This window comes from Battus philenor, unplaced genomic scaffold, assembly GCF_028537555.1.
Source record: "Battus philenor isolate CCGP_79_NKW_IND1 unplaced genomic scaffold, ilBatPhil1.0.hap1 SCAF_5, whole genome shotgun sequence".
Taxonomy (NCBI): Eukaryota; Metazoa; Arthropoda; class Insecta; order Lepidoptera; family Papilionidae; genus Battus; species Battus philenor.
The window spans coordinates 3934859-3958681 of NW_027181715.1; the positions used below are offsets into that span (position 1 = coordinate 3934859).

The window sequence follows — 23823 nt, forward strand, 5'->3', positions numbered from 1 at the left end:
TAACTATATGTGCGTATTACTTATTCACATTGTTTTCTTTACTTTAGATCACTGAAACATGTGTAGAAAAATTATCAGAAACACACCACAAAATTGATACAGAACCTAATGTTAAATTGAGCTCTCTAATGACATCCCTCAGATTCGGGCCGATGCGTGAATATAATTTGGGTGAATGCTGTGAGAATGACAGATAATATGAAAGATGAAAAACGGAAGAAAGAGAGCAATTGTGAAGAATGGGAGAAAGAGAGTAAAAATAGGAAGGTACATATCCCTGTCCTAAAAACAAGATGAGGGAAAGAATAAATAAAAATAATATAAAAAAGACTTCCCTCCTCAATTATAAATAAAGCTGCGATCGTTTCCAATTCGTTATGATCTAAGTGCCCACTACAAACAGTTTAATTTTGTCTAGTGATTTTCATAGATATTTTTAAAACACTAGTTAGAACAATTAATTACCACGCAGAATTATAAAAATAAATATATAAATAAAATTGAACACAAGCATCAGCTTTTGGGATCCAGTAAGAATCACTCAAAACACAACAATACATAAAAGACCGAACAAAGACATTAAATATAGGCAATGACAACAACTACCTCCTCCATCATTTTCCAAGAGAACCATTGGCTCGACGGCGTCATCAACATCAATATACTGGTTCTCCTGTTGCTCTTCTCGAGTTGTGCTAACGTCTGACTCAGATACCGCAGCATCTGTGGTAGAACTTGCAGGTGGAGCCGTCGTTACTGATGACCCAGCACCTAAATGACAAATGTTTTGGTCAATAAGATCAATATACATTAGTGAGATTGCTTTGTAAAATCACTTATTGGTAAAAAATAATTATTGTAGCATAAATACCTATTACGTTACCCCTTGATTGTTAATATTCAATTGTTGAGGATAGACAAATAATTACAAGACTTGTCACTTAAACTACTGAAGAATTCAGACCTCTCATGACATTGTGACACTGTTAATTGAATATACTACGGATTCTGTTCTACAGTTACGGAATCGTAGCATTGAAAATTTGTTGTAATCACCACAATTATATTAGTATAATTGACAAAGCTGAAATTTCAATAAAATAAGGAAATATTGTGTAAGCAGAAGCATTTACCGGGCGTGTTCGGTGGAGACGGAATATATACGCGACGTCTTTTAACCCGTGGTCGCAATACTCTCATGAGAGCCGCTTTTGTGCCAAAGCTTATCGATTGGTCTTCCGCCAGTAAAAGCGAAAGGTAGATTTGATTCACGAAGTCAATCTGTAAAATTAATAAGTAATTAAACAAAATTTACGGGAGATATTAAAAAAATAAATCTATAGAACTATAATACTTCGTAACATAAAACTATGTATTGTTTATAACGAACATAAAGAAACTATTTTATTCGACGGACAGTGTAAATAAAGTGTTATTTCAAGCGCCTATTGATAAACAAATAAAACAAAGATAAGATTTGTTTACATGATTAAACAGGCTGTTGTTTTAAAAAGATGTGTGAACCAAAATTATTTAAATTCTATAATATTTTATTTTTACCACCTATTCAATGGAAGAAAAGTGATAGTCATTGTGGTCCGAAAAATACAAAATTCACAGACCAAACTGGAATCAATGTAACAAGACGCCCAATTACAGAATAAATAGAAATGAACTAAAAAATAAGCGCCAACTCCATGTAAACGCATCGTTATCCCCGTTGACCTTAACCAATGAAATAAATTATGCATTTACTAGAACATCTCTGTACAGCGAATACGGTAATATAGTGTTGACGTAGTTAAATAAAACTAGAAAGTAAAAACAATACTAAAACTAATATCCAATGTAAACGGTTTTGTATTTACCGGACACACGGCCGATGGCCTAGACAATAAAAAAGATACATTTGAAAATTGAAAGTTATACAATTTCCTATAAATACATCATCAATTCAGTCATAGAACGAGCACTCTTGGAGGCTAGGCTTCCCCATAGATTTTCAAAAGGACCTGTAGGAAGCGACCTGCATTCACCTTTTGATGAACTGAACAAGGTCGTTAATCCGCTTTGTGAACGAATCAGCACTCTTAATGTTTTGCTTTTTAATTATTTATAATTACGGTGTCGTTATCCGAATGCAGTTGGAAAGCGTGCAGTGTGTCGGCGAGCGCGTGCAGCGTCTGCTCGGTGTGACGCAGTCCGTGCGTGAGCACTCCGCCGGGGCCCGGCGCGGTGCGCACCGCTGCGAGCCTCCACAGCACGCTACACATGAGCGCGCACAAGTGCGGCGGTCCGGTCACACCTTGACTCTCGCCGTAATCTCCCTTCCATAACGCCGACCATTCACCTAGTAAATAAATCACATTGTAAAGTTTACTAGTTGACGCAGGTCCGCTTCTTAATGTACATTCCTTTGACCGCACCTTTCGGGTAAAAATGCAGGAGAAACAAGACAAGAATTACGCAACCGTAGCGAATGCCCTTGTGAGTGGAATATTGTATAATCCGTTTTTAGCTAACCTCCACTGTATAGTATATTCCTTTTGATGGTTCCAGAGATATCATAATGAGTCAGTACATAGATGGTAATGTCTTATATACCCCGACAGGTTTCGGTACAACAGAGAAAAAGTAAATACGAAAGTGTATTTGACTTTATTGATTAATGTCATAAAGAAACATCAAAAATAAACGTTCTGTTTCAGAATTTGCATTCTGCGCGTTTATGCGACCGCTGCCCCGTCTAATAAAAGATATCCACCGCCAGTATTACAATTAATTAATTACACATTGATTTAGAACATTGACTAATTATATTCTACCACCCGTGATGATTAGCTACAATTTTGGGTAATAAGTGTTTCAGATATAATTTTTTAGTAACATTTGTCCTCATTCCTTCTCCACAGTATCTATCATGTTTTTTCTTTCTTTCATCCATCATAAAATCTTTCTCTCCATAAGCATTAGTGCCATTCAACCATCGCTTCCATCTTTCTTCTCCATTCCCAAAATATCACAGATTATTTATCACATTATTGTTTCCTAGTTTTATGTTTTGGTTTTTGTAACTTACATTTCATTATATTCTACAACCAATTTATAATTATTCATCTTTAGTACTTTATTTTTCGTTATTTATAAAAAAAATATTTTTAAATTCCTTTGGTCTTACCTGACCCTTCCAAAGTAATTGAATAATATGTAGCTCACCGTTATCAGGTTTCCGCGGCGTGGCTGGACTGTACTTGACGAGGTGCTGCGGGCGAGCAACGGCAACACCGCGAGCTAACAGCACCAGCCGGAAGTATGCTTCAGGATCGATGTTGCGCGCGTCCGCCGTTGAACGTAGTTCACAAAGCGACGTGCACACGTACTTAAGAATTTCTTGGTCCTAGAAAATTATAAAAACTTAATATAATATGTATCACTTCGACGGCTGTAACACCGTTAATAACTAGAAACGACAATGACCAACGACATACTAGAATTTAATATCCTGTAATTACAAATAACAAATAAATAAAATAATAGTTTACCATGAGGTCGTCAATTCTGAAAGAAATTCATGACGCTTTTTAACAATTATAAATTAAATATGCGATTATCGTGTAGTTGTCAGAATAAACAATATACTGTACTTTGAACTGGTGGTACTGCGCTTTATATATAGCACGCAGCAAGCATTGCGCACGCGCATGTAAATGCGCTGAAGCGGGCGCACAGAGAAGTTTCCTGGCCGCCTCTGATCCAGCCTCCGAACCCGTTTCAGTGTTGGCAGTAGCCGCCGCGACAGCCGGCGCACCCGCTGCTAGTTCTAAAGTTTCTAAAGCTGCGCACGCTAGACGCTCTAGAGAACTTGGTTTCCATATACCGCTTGCACCTTCAGCTTCCTGTACAAAGTAAAATATTTCATCATCATCATTACATCTTTCGTAGGACGTTCACTGCTGGACAAAGGTTTCTCTGTAAGCGACTTACAAACAGAATGCACATGCAACAGTGCACTGGACAGTAAGTAGTTTAAATAGTTTTTTTCTATGGCCCCCGCTATTGGGGACCTCTCGTACCCCTAACTTGGTGTGGATTAGTGACTTTTATTACATTTTAATAATTTTTTTACTTATAATTTTATCGCCGTTCTCTTCTTTCATGCATTCCTATGTTTTTCCATTCTTTTGCTTTCTTTCCACATTTCATCTAATTTTTCCTTTCATTCTTTTTCACTCTTTTCCGACGCCTTCTATTCATCACCTCATTCCTCAAGTTTATAATTTTTTTTCTTTATTTTTGTTTTACAATTCTGTTTATTTCATATAATTAATTCTGATTTTCTTTCTTTTTACAGTTTCTGCGCGCTATGTAGCCAGTACTCTGCCACTTAAAATTGGCAATCTATTGGGCTATGTTGCTTACTTTTGCGAATTAAATTAATAATATTATTACAATCATAATCCACACATAGTGTTTGCATCCCAGGAAACAATGAATCTCATTCAAATTTCTCTACATAAACTTTCTTTTATTTTTAGGTATTACACGAATGTTATTGTCATTTGTATTATAAATAATATATTACGAACATATAAAATGTAAGATATTACACTTCAAATAAAAATAATTACCTGAGCTATCTTGCTTGTGGAAGGACATGCAGAAGCATCTTCATTATCCTCTGGCCATCCGAATTGCTCTTTATTCTTACCATACACCTGGAATGAAATAACGTAATTTATTAAAAGCCTGATGAAAAATAAAAACAAATTAGGTAGGAGTTTACCTTCACAGAGTCAACCATAGTGACACCATCAGGATCTTGCGACGGGCCAAAATTGATGACCAGTTTTTTATCCGACTGTAATGACTCTTCGCGGGTCAAAGGAATATCAAACCAACGATTTCGAACGACTACTGTAGGAATTGCTCTGCCATATACCTAAAAATAATACATTATTATTTCCTACTATTATTTACATATAAACTACTACTATTAATTACATATAAATATATAAACAAAAAAGTACCTCCACATAGGACGGAGTTCTGGCGACGTCTTGGGTGCCAAGTAATACTCGAATACCGCATATTACCATGTTAGGATCGGAGTTTATCACTTCCATAGAGAATCCACTCATTTTGGTAGATACGACATACAGACCTATATAAAAATAATACAATATGAAAAAAATACATTAAGGATGCAATATTATCTATATAGATGAACTCGTTAAAGAAAAATTTACATACTGGTTGTGTTTAGGCGATTCTTTATTTGAGCTGTATTATAAACTTGTAGTAGGTCATTGCCGCCAAATTCAATGTCTGTCATTGCGAGGCAATGCTCGAAAAAGTCGATCGGGAACTGCGGAGCGCCGTTAGCGTTGGATTTCGTGGCAGCCTAAGGAAAAGTCAGAAAAGTGATTACTTTAGGAAAAAAAAGTAATTTAAAAAAGTATGATACAGTCTGAATGAAACTCCCGTTATGGTCTCAGTATCATGCGTTCGGAAAGCACGCATATCTAACGCATTGTTATAATTCTGTCTAATATAGCTTCTACAACCTTACTCAACCTTTTCTTCCGCTCTGACATCCATCTATCTGCATCTTTTATTATATTTAACTCCCTCTCGATTGAGAGCCTGGAGATGCCTGATTAGGCATCTCCAGTTTATCACATGTACTGAAGTCTACCTTGATTCTAAATTCTGTATACACGCGCGTTAGGTTAGGCAGTTCAAAGATAGCTTTTACTTGTACATTTCAGTTTTACTTACAGTTTATTTCAATAAATCTTTTTATGAAAACAGATTTCAATTAAGACCCGTAACCGCACAGTACAGCGGTTTCGGTCGGACTATAGTTAAAAATATCACTGTTTCTTTTATGTTCACAATGTTCTAATATCACCTTTAATTTAGTATAAATGATTTAGTCTTTATAGTTTCTTTTAGATCATTTCTGGTAATAATCATCAAGGCGTCTATTAACGACGTTGCAATATTGCACAAAAAATAATGTTTACTGTTTATAACGACTCGTAGATTGTAAAAAAGAATCACAAGAAAAATACCCGAGTTTAAAAGAAAAGACTGGAAAATGCAATGCTTTGCTATACCTTGTTTCAATATATCATTACAAAAACAATTTGCCTGTCTCGTCAGTTGAGTTATGAATTGCTCAACCACTGTATTGCAAAATTGACCACAAAAATAAAAACGTTTAAGTTATCGCATGACGTACAAGTGATTATTGTAAAACAAAGGTTTGCTAAGTTTTAAATTACAGGAGGATTTTTACAGATTTATCTGGAATTTGTTTTAGATAATGATGAATTAAAACTGTTACACTGATTTCTTTCAATGAAGGCAGGCCAGAATATTGTAAAAACTTGCATTTCCATATTCAAAATTCAGCCGTAACACAAATTTTCTTAATTGTACCTAATTTTCACACCTTTTAATGAGTTTTGGAAATATCATAGAAATATAGTTACAGTCTACATCGGAACCAGCAAAATTTTTAAAAGTGGTCTATGAGAAGAATGGAAGAATGGTCTATGAAAACCGTTGATGTAAATGTATAAAATAAATTAATAAGCATAGGAACAAGTGAGTTGATAGATTACCTGTTGCGCTTTGCCCTTGCTGTGATGAGTGAGCATGCGCGGTCGTCGCCGCGGGGCGTGAGTTGGCTGGATAGCAGGCGACAACCAGTAGCCCGTGTGTTCGGCACTTGCTGCGTACATGCGTAAACTGCCGTCCTCGCACAGTAAAATCAATGTGCTCTTCTGTTCACCACCGCCGCCACACCAGTGCCGGACTGCGACCATATCTGTGATCTTTGCTTTAGCCGGTACAACCTGCTCATCAGGAAATTAAATTACATTACTCACATGTGAGGAATTGATACCATTTTCAAAGATATATTAATTAAACAAATTACAACCTAAATTGAAAAAAGAAAAAAAATATATTGTCATGGAATAAAAAACTAAGAGTAAAAATAAAATTGTCATACTAAGGTTAACTTAAATGTGCCAATTTTTTAAAAAAAAGATTCAGTAATCAAACAAATTACAAATACATTAAAAAATAATGATTTTTTATTGCCGACAGTTGAAATTCCTTGGACAGATAAAAGATGATCACAGCTCATAGAAGCTTTCTGTAATATTTGTTTGCTTATCCACTTGTGCATTATTACAGGAATGGGCAGTTCTCTATGAGTTGGGTCGGATAATTGCCGAGACGCCCTTTACTGTTAGTACAAAAAACTAAATTAGTTTTATAATAAAGGTCATACTTTAATCTCTTGCACAAATATTGTTGTTGGTGTAAGCATAAGCACAACAGGGTTGTTGGAGGCCTGCATGACCGCAGTGACAAGTCCCGGATGTCCGGGGACCTCTGCCCACTGACACAGCGACTGCACGCTGCTCTGTTTACCGCTCCGACCGCCTCCCTCCTTTTGTGTCGTAGATGCCGACAGCGTTATCATTGCTGTGCCTATTAAATATATAATGTAAATGTACAAAATTATACAAGATCCAAATAACTATTGTCAGATTTTAGAATATCACTTATGTTACTTACGTTTAACGCTTTCTTCAACAGTGTTTAGAGGCGCAAGGAAGCTTTTGCCTTGAGCATACGAAAAGAATATCATCTTGAGTGTATGCGAGTAGTAGATCGAAACACCTCCACCACCGACCAAGCCAGCTACATCCTATATGAAAACGATACAAATAGCTAAGTTTGCATTTTTGTGTTATTACTTATCTATCTATTAAATGTCTTTTTGTATACAGTAAATAGTATTAAATTAATCTTGTAGTATTCCAATGAAAAAATGGCAGCTTTTAGGTTGTTTATTAATTAGAACATGCCACTTTCGTCAAAATGTTTTCTGTCATTGTTTATCAATGGTTGTGATCATACATATATAATTCACATGCGTGTTAGAACCGATGCCGTAAGCCACGATAATAAATGGCAATTCTTAACCATTGTGAAAAGCAGTAATAACTTAACCTACGCCTTGCTATTCACAATTTAATGACTAATATTAACCGAAAACAAAATATTGATACCTGTATCTCTGGGTGCAATACTTCGAGGGTGTTAGTCACATAGAAGGTGCCCAACGTCGCGCGGGACTCTTCGCTCATTGGCTGCCAGTAGATATGACCGGCTGAGCTCATGCACAGCATATGCATCACGTCTTCTTGGTTCACGAATGTCACATCCCGCACCTATTATAGATAAGTATTTATTTGTAGTTTTTTTTTAATTTAGTTTCGTGATATCTTTCTAAATCCGTACATATTTTCTATTAACGCCTTAATATAACCTAATTACAAAGTCTGATAAATTTAAATATTTGTCATATATATGCATATTGATATAACATAGAATGTCCAATGCTGGACATATGACTCTTTCAAAGATATCCAATAAGAAACTAATGGAACAAGGTTGTCTGTCCACTTCATGAGAGGATGTCCTATGTTGCACTTGCCTGTCTGTGTCCTTGTTAACTTTTTAAAACTCAAGGACCAAGTGGCCTTCTGTTCTAACGATCAAATTCAATATATGTTTACTCAAGCAGGTATTTACACATACTTTTAGGTAGTGAGCTACCACTGGCTCCGAATATGGTTCTGATGAGCCCACCAGAAACTCAACAATTGCTCTTTATAATACCATCAACCAACACCTACGTCTATTATCTAAATTGCTTTACCTTTCCACTAGGCACCAGGAAATGATGCATTGGATTGTTAAGGTCCTTGCTGAGGTCAAAAATCTTGACAAAATCTGAAGTAACAAGTGCTAGTTGTGTCTGCGAACCCGGCAGCCATATCGCCTTGATAACGTAGTTGTTTCCTTCCAGACCAGTGTTCAATACAAGGTGGTCTGCTACAGCTCCTTCAATAGAACACAATGAGATCATATTTCTGTTTTAAAATCAACTTTAGTATGAAAAGATATAATGTGTTTGTTTGATTCAATGTTTGCTAGAAGTTAAAACACAATCCGGTGTATTATACTTTTTAGCGGTCTACGTGGGTGCTTCTCTAGGAGTCAGCCCACAAGCTTTGATACCTTAGAGGTCTAAAGCTAGGAGTCCTCTGCGACCCACGGAATCTGCAAATGCTATTTAGACAAAGATATTGGTTTGATATAACAGAAAAAAATTTACCAGCAGTGAATATCACTAACCTCCACTATTAAAAGTAAGTACATGACATTCCTTGAGGCCACAGACAGCGAGTAGATCCTCGTTCCATGCATTGCCACTAAGACTAAGCACGGTGAATGGAATTGGAGCTGACGATAACCGCGTTAGTGTTAACTTATGCTTCGATGAGTCTGCTTGCTTCAGAAGTGCAGATAATTGCAGAACGGTTATTTTGCCTGTCGACATTCATTAAGTGGTTATATCGAAAAAATTATTAATACATGTATTTTTAATAGTAAAATGATTCCTGTTCTCCAAGAAAATGTTTATTTAACAAAATATTTACTATTAAAAAATAATAATCATATAACACTTATATAATATCTGGATCATTTTGTACATTGAAAAGCTAAAATATATTTTTATCTTATATAGTCTGTACAAAATTAGTCTAAGTAGCTATACAACAATAAAAGAAAAGAACCTTTTTCGTGAGAGACAGCTAGATGCTGTCGACGACCATGTGGGGAAGCGAGGCAGCACATTGCGACCCGTCGAAGTTTATGTGCCGACATCAGCTGTCGAATGGTCTGACCGTTCTCGCCCGTATACGACATGCGAACATTCTCGAAAGCACCCTCTTGTGAACCTAAATTGTAAAAGTACAATGTTTAATGTATTATAAATTAACATAACAGGTTCCCTGTAGTGGGTTGAGGATATGTTTTATTACGTAATTTTGCACACTCATTAGCCAAGGCAATAAAAAACGTCATTACCATATCAGCCACAGAATGGGTAATACAAAGGCCCCATATGAAGCGCTCAGCATCCAGCATCTAACGACCTTAACAAGATTTTCTATTCATCTTGATAAATACCATAAACATTTTACCGTCAAGTGTGTTTTGCATATATAAGTGTACATTTGTGTATATGTTAAGATTACATTTTAATATCCATAATTATATCCCGGTTTGAATTAACTAAAAAAAGACAAAATACCTAACCAAGATGTAATGAAACGACGCCTGCTTGCTGAAACGAACTGCCAAATTTTATTGAACTAATGGTTGTTGGAGTCTTAAAGTTCTAGAGTGTAGACCATGGACCTGTAAGCGCAGCGCTGGACGTTCACTCACAAGGTAGACACACGGACTCGTTAAGGTCTTCAGAAGACATTGAAATGCAAAAAGTTTCCAGTTGTACTAGACATCTATAAGGGAAGCCTATATTTAGCAACTAAAATCACGATGATGAACTAGGTCATAAACATTCTTTATTCAATATCAGTCACAAATAACGCTACTAGATGGCATCAGTAGTGCATTTTTGTTATTATAAAAGTGAATCAGTATTTTGTAAAAATTTCAAAAATATTTACTAAGACAAAGTTACGTACCAAGTGTCGGTAGCATGAGAGTATCTGTATGCAGGAAACGCTTGACGCCTAGGTGAAGCTGCGCAAGCGCACGCTGTGCGCGACCGTGCGCTCCGACCGCTGCACCACGTTCGCACGCGGCGCGCACCGGTCCAGCCAGCACACCAAGCAGCTTCTTCACGCGCTCTATACACGCGCTCCATGCGCCGTACGACGTCAAATACGATCGGCATCCTACAATGACAATATTTATTAGTGACACAGTCAGACAAACCGATTTTTCATATTATTCGACGAGACGAGATTATTGTGTACTACATGTCGCTGCAGACTTTTTACTGCAACAAGTTATTGGCCACTCACATTCCAATAGAAATTGTGTTGTAGTGGTTGTTTAACCTTGACACTTCATAAATAGTGCTGTTAATTATAGTGTTATGATGGTGTCCAATGCGCTCATCAGTCGGTAAAGCAGTTGATATTTGAGATGTTAGTGATACTTTAAAATATTGCAGAATCACATTTTAAAAGAAATCGACAATTTAATCAATACACTTTAAATATCGTAATGTGGGCACCTGACCTCTTTGGTTTTTTAAGATGACGTTGGTTAAGTCAGTTGGTTTTAGTTGTCAAACCAAATTTATGTTTTATAATAATTTGTGATTTTCTAAAATATAAAAATAGATTCCTAATATCTGTATTTCAATAAGGAATCCACATATCTTTTCTCTGTTTTTAGAGCAACGCATTATTGTTTATTTAAAGCATATACCTACAGTCAAGAGAAATTCTCCTATCATCTTATTATTATCATGTTAAAAGAATTAAAACGCTATAGACGGTTTGCAATCAACTAAGTACTTTTATTACAGATTATACATACGTCGTTAGTTCACAACTAAGACACTAGATGACGCTAGTGGTAAATAAATATTATTTTGTTATATTTATTTAACAGGTGAAGCAGTTGGTATATGAGATGTTAAAGTGATAATTTAAAATATTGCAAAATAAACTTTTAAAAGAAATCGACAATTTAATCAATTAAACTTTTATTGTAGTCTCTGTTGTTATTATTATTATTATGTTAAAAGTTCATTAAGTACAATGTTATAAAATTTTTATTATATTAATGTAATGGATATTTTAAGTGAAAAGAAATGTGGGAATTAGCTGACAAAAAAACGTCCGAGTTTGTTGTGGGCTCTGGCGCGTTTGAAGCAAAAAAGTTTGTTCGTAGCTTTAACATGAAAGTGGGCATTACAAGAGAGTAAATCTGATTCTAATAAGTGTCTATCAAATTGGTTTCTGGGCATCTGGACTTCTTCTAGTGACATACACAAGTGGTCACGGTTAGTGATCATAGGTAGATAATTATACTAGACGCCCACTGCAAGCCATATACCTCCCCAGAAATTCGCCACGATTACTGATCTTGCACTGCTTACAAACATCCACTTTCAGCGATCGAGACTATATCGTCGGTCCACCTAAAGAATCTACCCAACCACGCGGTGTCTAACGGCTCGTGGTTGCCACTCGAGAAGCTGACAGCTTCAACGGACGTAGATGTCACAAGTGGTAATCGGATAGAGCATTTATTTTTGATTAAACATTAGCATTTATTAATTATTAAACAAAAACGAACGGTATATGTTTATTTTACAAATGTTACATTATTATAATTTATGTGTATACCCTCCATATGACGGTTACCTTGAATGTTGTTTGCGAGCGCTGGGCGACGAGGTGGCGTTAGGTAGGCCGGCGGCGTGGGGCTGGAGGGGCGACGTCTCAGCGACGGCGCTGGTTGACTTTCCTCTGTGCCATTACCGTTGCGTGCGCCTCCCAGCGTTACCGAACGTTTGACCAATGCTTGGCAACTGCCACGGAACAACATACAATATTTAACAATTACCTATTATCTAATCACTATTCAAAATTATCTGTATAAGATGTTAATTGCTTAAACTTAATAGTGAAAGAATAACACTAATATCAAAGTTAACCAGTTATTTTGCTTAAGTCAATATGTATGGGAAACTTGAAGAATCGAAAACCATTGAAAAACAGATTCTGATGTCAGTGTCTATTACTATACGAGTCGGCCAATGCAAACCATTTGAATTAAGGAAATGTGCATATATTTAGATTATGTCGATATTATTTTTCGCTTATAATAATTACATATTTATGTGTAGTTACATGTCACATAAAATCTTCACATATACAAAATTTTCTTGCAGTATTTTTATTTCTTTTATGTATTCAAAGCCATTATCTAATCATAATTTTACCTCAAGGTCGCTGCTGGACGAAGACCGCTTCCAATCGGACCTATTAGAGATTTATAGGGAGGCCAGTGCCCATCGGTGGACACATCCTACAGCTTAAATGATGATGAATTAGAGAAAGAGAGAGAAAGACGTATGAAGAGAAACAAAAGAACGAATCAGATTAATCATCATCGTCATGTCAGCCGATTAAGGCTCTGTCCAAGGTATAGGCTTCTTCCAAAGATCGCTAAAATGACCGATTTGGCTTTGAGAGCATCGACCAACTTCTTACGACTTTGAGTATGTCCTTGGTGCACCTAAGGTGGGGAACTACGCACTCCGCGTCTACCGACTTATGGTTGATATATATAAAAATAACAAATACCTTGAGTCGGGTTTAGCGCCACAATCGCAGAAGAAGTTGCCAAACTTAGCGTAGGAGACGTCATGGCCGCGGTGGCAGACGCGCGCGCAGACCGTGCACACGCCAACGCCGTCTACCATCTTACAGGTGTGGCAGTGGTACCAATGCTGGTTCATGAACTCGCGCTGAGTCACCGTGAACGTACACAGCTTGTACTGCAGCATTGCATCCTCATCCTGTTCCCGTTGCAATCATAATAATTTGTTAAAACAATATAGGAAAAGAATATGAACATATAGTTAATGGAAGCAAGAAATACTGGATCATAGATATTTTTGTACAATGGTTTATTTTAGAATTTAGATTTTTGGAATAAAAAAAAAACTGTTACTGTTCACCGGAAAAAAAAATATGGAATGTATATCTTACAGAATCGTCAGCACTAGTGTCGTCATCGTCTTGCTGTTCATCTGTATAATCAAAATCGAATCCAAGATCGGACGGAGACTCCCATGTTGGACTCACTGAACGCCAAGCTGTATAGAAATAAAATACACATTCTTTAGTTTCATGGATGTATAATTGTAAAAAAGTCATAAATATAAATATACTAATATTTATATTTTGATATATGATATATGATATATGATAATTTTGGCAAATGTAAAACAAACCTTGAGGAGGTGAAGTGTTTATCGCATGCAGAGCGTCGGCAAGGTATGATAACAAAACGCATGCAGACTCTATTTGTGGAGCGAGTGCGCCGTCAACCTGCCCCTCCTCTAATTTTTCCAAAACTTCTGAACTGCTCAGGTTTTCCACGCTAAAGGTAGAAATTAAAAAGAATTTCACATGTGAACTTCATACAGTTTTCATTAATATATATACTCACACTCAAGATATATCAAAATATGAATAAAATATACGCGAATCCATAAAATTAAGCAAAACCTTGAAAGTTAGTAAATTACCCAAAATCAAGTCGAATTTGATTAAATTTGTTCATTTTAGGTAATTTCATGGTACACCATCTGTGAAGACACAAAACTTCTTTCTATGGTCCCGCTGCGCATTAGAAGTTGATTTCACCACTTCTCTAGGATTTTTTATATGATATGCCTATTATGTTTACCTTCACTATTTGTAAGTGAAGACGAAATAAGTGATACATTTTAGTTCTGCAAACAACTAATTACTACACCCAAAAGTGGACCTCCAAGGGTCAAAGGGAAGGACTTACAGGGTATACACGGGTGTGACAAAAAAAAATTAGAGTTCACAATTCGCAAGCAAGAAAATTAAATTGTTTGCTTAACTTCACTTATTGATGTGGATAAATAATATCTTAAGAAACTCAATGACTTGAATTTATTGAATAAACTTGAATATTCCATATTTAGTATCTGCAGGCAGTTCACCAAAATTTTATAATAACTATAAGTATAATCAAAGAGGTATAAATATGTATGTGTATGTATGTGTGCGTGTGTGTGTGTGTATATATAGATTTAGTACTGACCAGGCGGCGAGCCAGCCCACGGCCGCGGGGAACAGCAGCTTGTGGTCAGCGCCGGCGTGCGCGTCGGCCAGCCGGCACAGCTCGCGCAGCAGCAGCGGCGCGCAGCCGTCGCCGCACACGCCCACCAGTGCGCACAGCACGCGCTCACTCACCTCCTCGCTGCTACAATCAAGCGCACATTTATAGAAAACTACAGAGCCACTACCAACATTTTTATTAAATTATTCTGAGTTTACACTCAATTAAATATGTCAGACTTAGCAACTTCATATTATTATTTACGCAAAGAGATAATTTTTTTTAATTTCCTTTTCTTGTTTGTATCGAGTAGGTTTTTTTTTTAATTTGTGTACTACTGTTATTTGTTTTTTATCATTTTATAAACACAGCAAACGGCAAATAACAGAATAATGCCGCAAGCTAAGCAAGAGATGATATCTATTTTTTAGACTTTTCTTTGTCGAATATAACTTGAAAGCTTGTCCGCAAAACTATGTAAACATCCGACGTCCTATCCAAAAAGATCAACACAACAACGCGAGGAATCGAGAATAGAGTTCTGGGGGAACCGATGCTCACCAGAGTAATAGGTCAGACTGAGTCCCCAAATCGACTCTCAAAAGTTAAACAATAAAGATAAATTCCTTTAAGTTACAAAAAAAATAGCTCCAATTTCAACTGACCAATGGCTCACAATGTGCTTGCAGAGAGCGGAAAGGAGTGTTGCATTATCATTAGTCGAGTCCGCGAGTTGCACGGGGGCCGGTTCTGCTATCGCCACACCTGCGCTGTCTTTACTTCCATCCGACCAGCTGCAACTCTCAGCTACGAAATATAAGAAATAATTATTATCAAAGCCCAAAAGATATTCAGGAATCGATAACAAATTCACAAAGTGTGAAAAACATATTTATTATAAATACCTGAGTTTGCAGATTGTTGTGCTACAGCTATAGTGTCTGATTGTGCTCTCGGAGCTGGTGATCTATAAATTTAATTAAAAAATATTCATTAATAGTAAATAAATTACTTAACCTAATTTTGACATTATGAATCAAAATAAGTTTTAGTAGACTATTTAGATAATTCGTTACTCTACTACGTATATATTTCATAAATAAATCAATATTGAAGATAGCATAACACTGAGAAAATATTAAATCATAACAAATATATAACAGCATATTTACAGCACATATAAGTAAGTAGACCATGGATGTATAAGCATATATGAGAAGGGCATAGGCATTTTTTTGTGTTATTGGCAACTATTAATTGCAGATCTGTCCTCTATTGACAAAATAACGAATCCCGGGTTAAGTCGTTATGTTGTGCACATGCTGATTGAATGCCTCATACCATGATCTGTCATATAAAGTATCGAAAACTTTTTTTGCAAACCAAAATGACAATCCAAAAATTTCGTCGTTTTTTTTTTTTGGAAGAGCTACGACAAACTAACATACAGTTGGTTGATTACAGCGTTCTGTCGTATCATATACTTTCTAGAAACGTTAGGCTTTCTAGAATCTTCATCAATGCGTTCTTAAAGGAGATAATTTTTTGAATCTTGTTGTTCGGGAATTGGGTTCTGAGTCTGAAGATGAGGAGTGAAGAGTATCTATTTAGTGTATATTTAATCTCAAAAGTGTATATCATTCGAGGAATTTTGCATGTGAATTTCATTAAACAACTTATTAAACACTGAACGTACTTTACTCTAAGTAAGGCTTTCATAACCAACTTAAATGTATACAAATCTCTATAATAATTAAAATATGAATAGGTTAATTAAATCAATAAGTATTAATTTTAATCATCTAGGTATATTCATTATCTAATTATATGTACAAGTATGTTCACATCTAAGCATTGAAAAGCGATTTCATTAAAAAATGTCTGTACTTTTGTCACTTCAAGAAAAAAAATTATAACAAAATTCTATAAGGTTCAAAAACCCTGCAAATTTTTAATACAATCCGTAATTAAAATACTAAATAAATACGATGTTTATAATTTAGGATCCGAAAATTTTAAACGCATTTCTCTAAGTTTGCTACCTGTGGGTTGCGTTATTTTGTCATTAGAGGGCAGCGACAGTATTAAGAAGTTAAATTAAGAAGATGCAGTAAAATAATGTGACCTACTGTCTGTATAGTTAATTCTGTGTTGGTGGTGACTACAATTACTCACGGAGCATCAAATATCGAGAGGTCAGCGTCGCTTCGCTGCACCGGTTCGCTGTCTGAACGGAACACGCTGCGAAGCGCGTTGCGGAAGGCGAGCGAAGCCGGATTGCCGCTAGAGTCCGGAGCAATCGACGTAGGCGTGGCAAGCTCCGCTTCTGTAGGCGTACCATTCGCCGTGCCCGAAGTACCATTTGACGTTGAAGAACCTTGTCAACAAATTAATCTCATAAATAAAAAAAATAAAGCAATTTGATAAAAAATAAAAAAAATATTAGGGGGACCAAAAAGTAATGTCGTTTCTGTCGACATATTTCACAGAAAAACTGATTAATTTTTACCGCTTCGATATTGAAAATTTTTATACTAGCAAAAGGTTGTTGATAATTAAGGTTAATATATTGTTGATTAAAAATAAAAACTTGTTAATAATGTAATCAAGTAAATTTAACTTAAGAAAGCGACTTTACTTTCCGGTCACCCTAATAAATTAAAATATATTTCTTAATTTTACTATACAAGATTTTAGCAATGCCATTAACCAATGCTAATCTGAACACATTTTTTCTTGTTATAATTCTCTTATATAGTTTTAAGGAGAATAACTTAAAACATTGACACAAAATAAATTTAAAAACCCGGTTTTTTTGGAAGGGAAGAGAAGTGTTGTGTTAAAACTTTTGTGGCATCTTTTACTCTTTTTCTATATAAAATGCCTTCCATGTAATAACGAAAAAAAAAACTTAATAGTTTTGAGCTTAACAACACATTTTGCAATTGAATTTTGTTTATGTGAATATATTATATCAGCTGTGATATAAAAAAAAATAGTAACTTATATGTTCTTCAAAGTAAAATTTTGATAATTTTTATAACCCATCTCGTAATATTTATTTTAGAATTTTAACCAAATAATTTACTTTTTCAACGTATTTTTTGTATACTCACCAGAAGTTGTCAAACAAACATGGGAGAGCAAGCTGGCTAATTTCTGTTGGTCAGCCATGCCAATAGATTTGCATACAGATATACATAGAGCAACATTAAGTTCAGCTTTGTCGCAGCAGGTAAAAATCTTGATAAACAATCTGTAGAAATAACAAAAAGTAATTAAAATAAGACATTTAAGCGTGCAACATTATAGCTTATATCATTTCAATATTTACTTACTTGATTACTCTTTCAGTATAGGAGCTTCTAACACTGGGGGCAGTGAGAAGTACTTTACCAAGTATATACTCAGAGTCTTCACAGAACACAGTTTCATATGCTTTTCTTCCTGCTAAACGGTCTAAGATTTTTTCCCAGTATTTAACCTGGAAATTATAATCATTTTATTTAAGAACCAAGTATATATCACACACACAAGTGATTACTATTAGTGAGAAATTACCATATGACGTAGAGTTTTCTCTGTGGAAGGTTGCAAGTGATCAACCAATGCAGTATAAGTAGTCTTCAGAATGTGTTCATGTATCAATTGTTCAGCCGTAAGTGTTTGCGGCACTAGAGTATTCAAGGTGGCAGCCAGTGGCTCTGATAAGAACTCTAGTCGTCCATCAGTCTGTAAACAAGGCAAATTTTATTATTTATTTATTAAATTCTTTTATCAGATTGTGATTATTTATAATGCTTTTCTAGCATACACTTTAATACACTTGGGAGATAAAATGGACAACATCACTGCTTTATGTGTATTTGTGTGTGTGAGAAAGAGAGAAATTTATTAATGCTATCAAATACTATAGGCAATGCTAGAAAAATATGCTAATAATTTATCATGGATTATAAAGAATTAAATCGTTTATTCATATTCTTATTAACACAACACGAAAAATATTTTATAATAGAAAAAATAATATTATAAGTATATTTTAAGAAGGTGTTGACATTGATTTTATATAGAAAAACCTGTGAACACCTCTTGAAATACCATCCATGGAACTGGAAATTCCATCTTATTCTTACAGAATCGGTATAAAAATTATCAAACTATTTAATACAAGAGACGCTGAGAAATGTTTTATTTGTAATTACAATTAAACACAACTACTCACCAAGGCAGGTACAATTAAACCAATCGCCTTTTTCGTAAGCTTGGGGTTGTCGGCAAGTTTTGGAGCACCGATCTCTAAAAGCTTAGCGGCAGAATAGGCTAGCATCATCAGGGACGGTCCGATTGAGTATTTGCTGTTCGCACTGATAAGCTCACAGTGAGACGACACCAGATTCAGTACTGCACTCTCCGATGGAATTATATGCGACGAATAGAACGCCTTGGAAAAAAAAAATAAAAGATTTTTAGTATCTATTAGATGACCTATTAGAATATAACAGTAATAAAGTGTGATAATAATTTCTACAATCAAAATTAAATATACTTGGTGGTTGATTGGTACAAAATCTCCAAGGATATCTTTTTCATAGAAATGAAATTTTTATTGGTTTGTTTTATTTTTATAATTCCATGTGATCCATAGTATATGCCCATCAGATATTAATATAACCAAAAAAAATCTTCAATAATCTGAATACTGCTGTAATGTTGGTTTCTTTAATTTACCCCCATATACCATAACTTTAAATGCTTGCACAATATTTTTTGTGGATAAGTATATATTGTCTAAAATAAGAGATGGCTTTCAGATGGTAGGTTTTTTCCTGTTATTTCTTTCCGAATTTTTAAACATTATATATTTAACCTAACACTTTAATCTTTTGCCTTTAGTTTTAAATAAAATTGTACTAATAAATATTACAAAGAGTATGTTTTGGCTGCATCCAACAAAACATGAATCTAAAAAAAAAATCATTAAAAATATAAGTGAAAACATCAGTCTAGCTATTTAAAAAATTTAAGTTAAGACTTTTTTGTACATCAAAAAAGAAACTTAGTTCGCCGCTACAGCTAGTTGTTAATACTCGTATATGTTTATAATTTGGTTTATTAATTCAAAAGATTAGTTCGCACATAAATTAAATTCCTTAATATTAAACAAGACAGGAAACTTGTCACGTAACAAATATTGTGCAAGGGCGAGGTCTTTTCTATAATATTTTATAGTCGCATACAATTATAACTACTACACTGGCGTCCGTACCTTATACAAAATAATTTTAATTTTTGAAATTCTCGAATTACCAAGTTAAGACAAGTGAGTGGAGGCGGGGAGGCGAGTCGCTCGAATGCAGCGGCCGCAGCAGGAGGCAGGTGAGCGCGCAGCCAGGCGCAGAGCGCGGGAGCGCCCGCCGCTGGGCCCGCCGCCCCACCCGTGCCGCAAACAGCCAGCCGCACCGCGTTCACAGCGCTCTCTGATGCATTATTTGCGGGCTCCAACACGCCCTCCAGCTCTGCACCTGCGCTAAGACTGTAAAACAAACTTTTATTCTAACTATCAAAAATAAGAGTATCTTTTTATAACAAATTAGTCTTACAATCAATTTATATCATAAAAACTTGGCAATTGATTTTAACTTTGTTGATGTTGGCAACATTATGTTTATATTGACCAAATCATATGAGAATTAAAAATATTGAAAAATAAACCTCCAATTAGATATAGAAGAATATTAGTTAACAACAAAATACAGTTTCAGAAAAAAAATTGCACAGATTGCCAATGATAAGTACAAGTCCATTCTTTGTAACTTTTTAAATTACTCCACCTAGTATTGCCTCAAAGAACAATGTGATGTATGAGTACTCAGTTTTTAATTTAGTGTTCTTGTTTTCTGATTAAGGTTTTAGTTTGTTAGTTGTATTTTTGTATATCCGTGTAATGATTAAAAGTCTGATATAAAATCTTATTAAAGATACAGATTTTCCGAAGCGTAGTAAGTAAGTAATGTTTTTCTGTAACAAAGATACACACATAATCGATTCTTTTTTATTGCTAGACCTTATCCAATTTGGCTTCCTAAATGAATGTTTATGTATGGATGTTTATATATTTGTATGTTTTGTTTAACTACCCATTATTTACACTTCTACCTTTTCCACACTATGGTAGTCTATTAGAGATTGCCTTGTGTGATGAAACTGCTCATAGTACTTTTTTATTATTATGAAACATTTAAATGTATGTGTGTACAATAAAGAATATTTAGTAAAATAAATGAATAATTTTTGTGTACTCTTGTTTTCTTTTATTGTAAATCTGTTTATTAACAAATATACTTTCATTTAAAAAAACGTAACAAGAACATTTTTCGTTCAATATTTAGGGCTAACATTCGGAAATTTTACAAATTTGCCACCATTAACTTTTATTAGACAGAATAAATGTAAGTAAATGATCTTAAATTAAAATTAAAAAAATAAAATAGGATAATTTTATTGAATGCACCCGTGTAGTACTTACTGTTACTTTATTATTAAATTATAAACCATGATAAATGGTAGATCTTACCGGCAGCAATCAAGAATGGTGGCCAATAGTTCCAGGAGATTGGGCATAAACTGATGCGCTTCTGCAACCGATGTCGTGTCAGCTAAGCAGACTTTGAGTCTGACTAAGGCCGAATCGCAAGAGATCACATCGAGTAGCGAAGGTAGTCCACTAGCTGTAAACAAACTCATGTCAATTGCTTACAACACGTGTATCAAAATGCACTTATGTGTTTATACTTACAAGTTATATTCTGTTTTAAGTGTTTGATGGTTTCTGAAGCGAGCCAAGCTGTGTACTTGATATTGTCACAGGATGCACTTACGCCAGCCAACAAATTTTCAGCATACTAAAAGAAATGTATAAATTAAGACTGGAATTAACATTAAAAACGAATATATCTAAATTTACATGAGAAACACTTGGATTAGCCTGAAAACAAATTGCGAGAAGTACTGCATAGTTGCCAAAATCAATCCACAGAGACCAGACAAGTATTAATAAGAGGAGTGGTTTAATGTGAAAAACTGATTGCTGCTATGCTGATTATGGTACTTGACATTAATTCTTGCTGCTATAAGTAAGACTTGTAAGACACTTTTAAAGCAATAAAATAATATTCTGGTTTGTTTTTTTATTCAGTGGGAAGTGTCTCTTCTAGAGCTCAAATTAAATGTTAAGTATAATTCTTTTGTTCCTGTGTATATCCTATTACACTAAATTCTCTTACTTTGTTTTAATGTATTCATAACCCTATTTAATATAACAAATTTTGTATGTTGCTGAGTAATCTGATCTGCAAATGTTAGGAGCAACAGTACTCATGTTGGTCACACATCTATCAATTGTACATGTACTCTTTATATCCGTTTCTAGTATGCATTGCTGTACTTTGATAAATAAATTTACTGTTATTATAATTCAATTCATGGTACACTAGATACTTATTATGTGACAATGTGTCAACAGATGACATCAGTTGACACATTCTTTCCTCTTATCACTTGAAGCAATAGATATATTAAACTTACCTGGGTATACATGCCCTGTTTAACGAGAGCGTCTTTGAGCCAAGGATTGAAGACCTTCTTGTTATCAGCGCGAGGCGCCCACACGACCGCATGAAGAGGCAGAGGCGATGTTAGCTCCGCTTTAATGCCCGCCTGTAACTTATCCATGTGCGGTGTCGCTGGTGGCATGCTAATCACCAATCTGTTTATAAACATATCACATGTATATTATACGAGATGACAATATATGCACCAGACATAAATAATAATGCTTATTGTGCTACAAAATTATTAAGGCTAGTAACTTTACACATACATATGTTAACACAAATACTTTGCTTCATTATGTTTTTACACAATATAATTCTATTCCAATAGACTATTACGTTACGTAGACGTATTACGTTAGTCTTATTGTAATTTAACATAAAATATGTTTTACTGTGCTGTTTAAAATTAGATTCCTCCGATTAGGTAGAATGAAAAAATAACGATTGTAACTTAGTGAATGAACTTCATATTTAATGGAATCAGGCGTTACCTTGCGAAAGTCCATCCTAAGTAAGAAAAGGACCAATATTTAGCTACTTTCGCACATGCAGTGGTAGTCGTGCAGTTTATCAGCGGGCTGGCGGGCGGTGCACTTAGTGGCTAAATATTGGTCCTTTTTTTACTAACGAACTTCATGTGTAGTTTGTTATATTCTAATAAAAAAGGTCCTTAATTGAAAAAATATATATTTTAATTATTGCTGTTGTCACTTATACCTTCAAGTTTACGGTGGCAGACACCCTATGCAATTAGTCTGTCCAGATCTTTATATCACATATTTCACAATATTAGAAAGCCGCCATTTAGGTCGCTTAGACTTTTTTGGCTTGTGCGTGACGTTTAAGAATAGGAAACACGTTCAGTAGTCCGATTTGTACCCACAAACCAGACCGTGAGAAAAATATCACAAACCTCCAAGCTGTTTGGAAGCAGAAGTGTGCGGCAGAAAGAGCAGACGCCGAAGTGTTATATTGAGGATTATCACAAATGCACGCCGAATTGAGCAGCGCCAGCAGGGCATCCAGCAGTAAAGGATATTTAAGCTTATGGGGTGTACCCAGTACAAAATTACAGGCCAGTCCGTCGAACTTTGGATTCTCCTGGAAACAATAATTAACATAATTAATATAAAAGAATACAACAATAATTTAAAAATTGTATTAAATTAATACCTGGTTGTTAATTTCTGCATTAGTCAAGGCGTAAAATTTCGGCCTCATTGAGGTCTCGTCTTGCGAAAATCGTCTATACGCAGATTCTATGTACGGTACTTCACAATAGATGCGAGACTTTATTTGGCCGCTGTCTGTTGTTGTCTTTGCACCATTTGTTGTCGATTCGGATGTCGGTTGAGCGAGGCCTGGAGCTATCACGAGATTCCACTCAATCTACAAATATAAAATAAAAAACAATTTGGTAACAGTAAATTATACAAGAATAATAATAATACAACAAATGGAT

General features: G+C 35.1%; 1 protein-coding gene across 4 annotated transcripts in view; it reads right to left on the reverse strand.

Annotated features, from left to right (window-relative positions):
- Nucleotides 1-23823, reverse strand: part of poe (E3 ubiquitin-protein ligase-like protein poe) — a 61309-nt gene that overhangs the window by 27184 nt on the left and 10302 nt on the right. For 2 of the 4 annotated variants that reach the window (XM_068772354.1, XM_068772352.1), the window contains exons 18-52: nucleotides 23535-23750; nucleotides 23275-23462; nucleotides 22333-22513; nucleotides 21545-21650; nucleotides 21323-21476; nucleotides 20056-20281; nucleotides 18971-19189; nucleotides 18307-18477; nucleotides 18084-18229; nucleotides 17862-18001; nucleotides 16921-17122; nucleotides 15651-15712; nucleotides 15411-15552; nucleotides 14728-14889; nucleotides 13883-14031; nucleotides 13638-13744; nucleotides 13230-13444; nucleotides 12285-12451; nucleotides 10587-10799; nucleotides 9669-9833; nucleotides 9226-9420; nucleotides 8747-8931; nucleotides 8094-8255; nucleotides 7597-7729; nucleotides 7307-7509; nucleotides 6630-6863; nucleotides 5251-5401; nucleotides 5028-5161; nucleotides 4784-4939; nucleotides 4629-4715; nucleotides 3645-3896; nucleotides 3217-3397; nucleotides 2124-2350; nucleotides 1134-1281; nucleotides 607-771 (exon numbers count right to left, since the gene is read on the reverse strand). In XM_068772354.1, coding sequence (XP_068628455.1) covers nucleotides 607-771; nucleotides 1134-1281; nucleotides 2124-2350; nucleotides 3217-3397; nucleotides 3645-3896; nucleotides 4629-4715; nucleotides 4784-4939; nucleotides 5028-5161; nucleotides 5251-5401; nucleotides 6630-6863; nucleotides 7307-7509; nucleotides 7597-7729; nucleotides 8094-8255; nucleotides 8747-8931; nucleotides 9226-9420; nucleotides 9669-9833; nucleotides 10587-10799; nucleotides 12285-12451; nucleotides 13230-13444; nucleotides 13638-13744; nucleotides 13883-14031; nucleotides 14728-14889; nucleotides 15411-15552; nucleotides 15651-15712; nucleotides 16921-17122; nucleotides 17862-18001; nucleotides 18084-18229; nucleotides 18307-18477; nucleotides 18971-19189; nucleotides 20056-20281; nucleotides 21323-21476; nucleotides 21545-21650; nucleotides 22333-22513; nucleotides 23275-23462; nucleotides 23535-23750 — 5944 coding nt within the window. Of the gene's footprint in view, nucleotides 1-603; nucleotides 772-1133; nucleotides 1282-2123; nucleotides 2351-3216; nucleotides 3398-3644; nucleotides 3897-4628; nucleotides 4716-4783; nucleotides 4940-5027; nucleotides 5162-5250; nucleotides 5402-6629; nucleotides 6864-7306; nucleotides 7510-7596; nucleotides 7730-8093; nucleotides 8256-8746; nucleotides 8932-9225; nucleotides 9421-9668; nucleotides 9834-10586; nucleotides 10800-12284; nucleotides 12452-13229; nucleotides 13445-13637; nucleotides 13745-13882; nucleotides 14032-14727; nucleotides 14890-15410; nucleotides 15553-15650; nucleotides 15713-16920; nucleotides 17123-17861; nucleotides 18002-18083; nucleotides 18230-18306; nucleotides 18478-18970; nucleotides 19190-20055; nucleotides 20282-21322; nucleotides 21477-21544; nucleotides 21651-22332; nucleotides 22514-23274; nucleotides 23463-23534; nucleotides 23751-23823 lie in introns of all 4 variants that reach the window. The other 2 variants (XM_068772353.1, XM_068772351.1) reach the window with 2 other exon arrangements.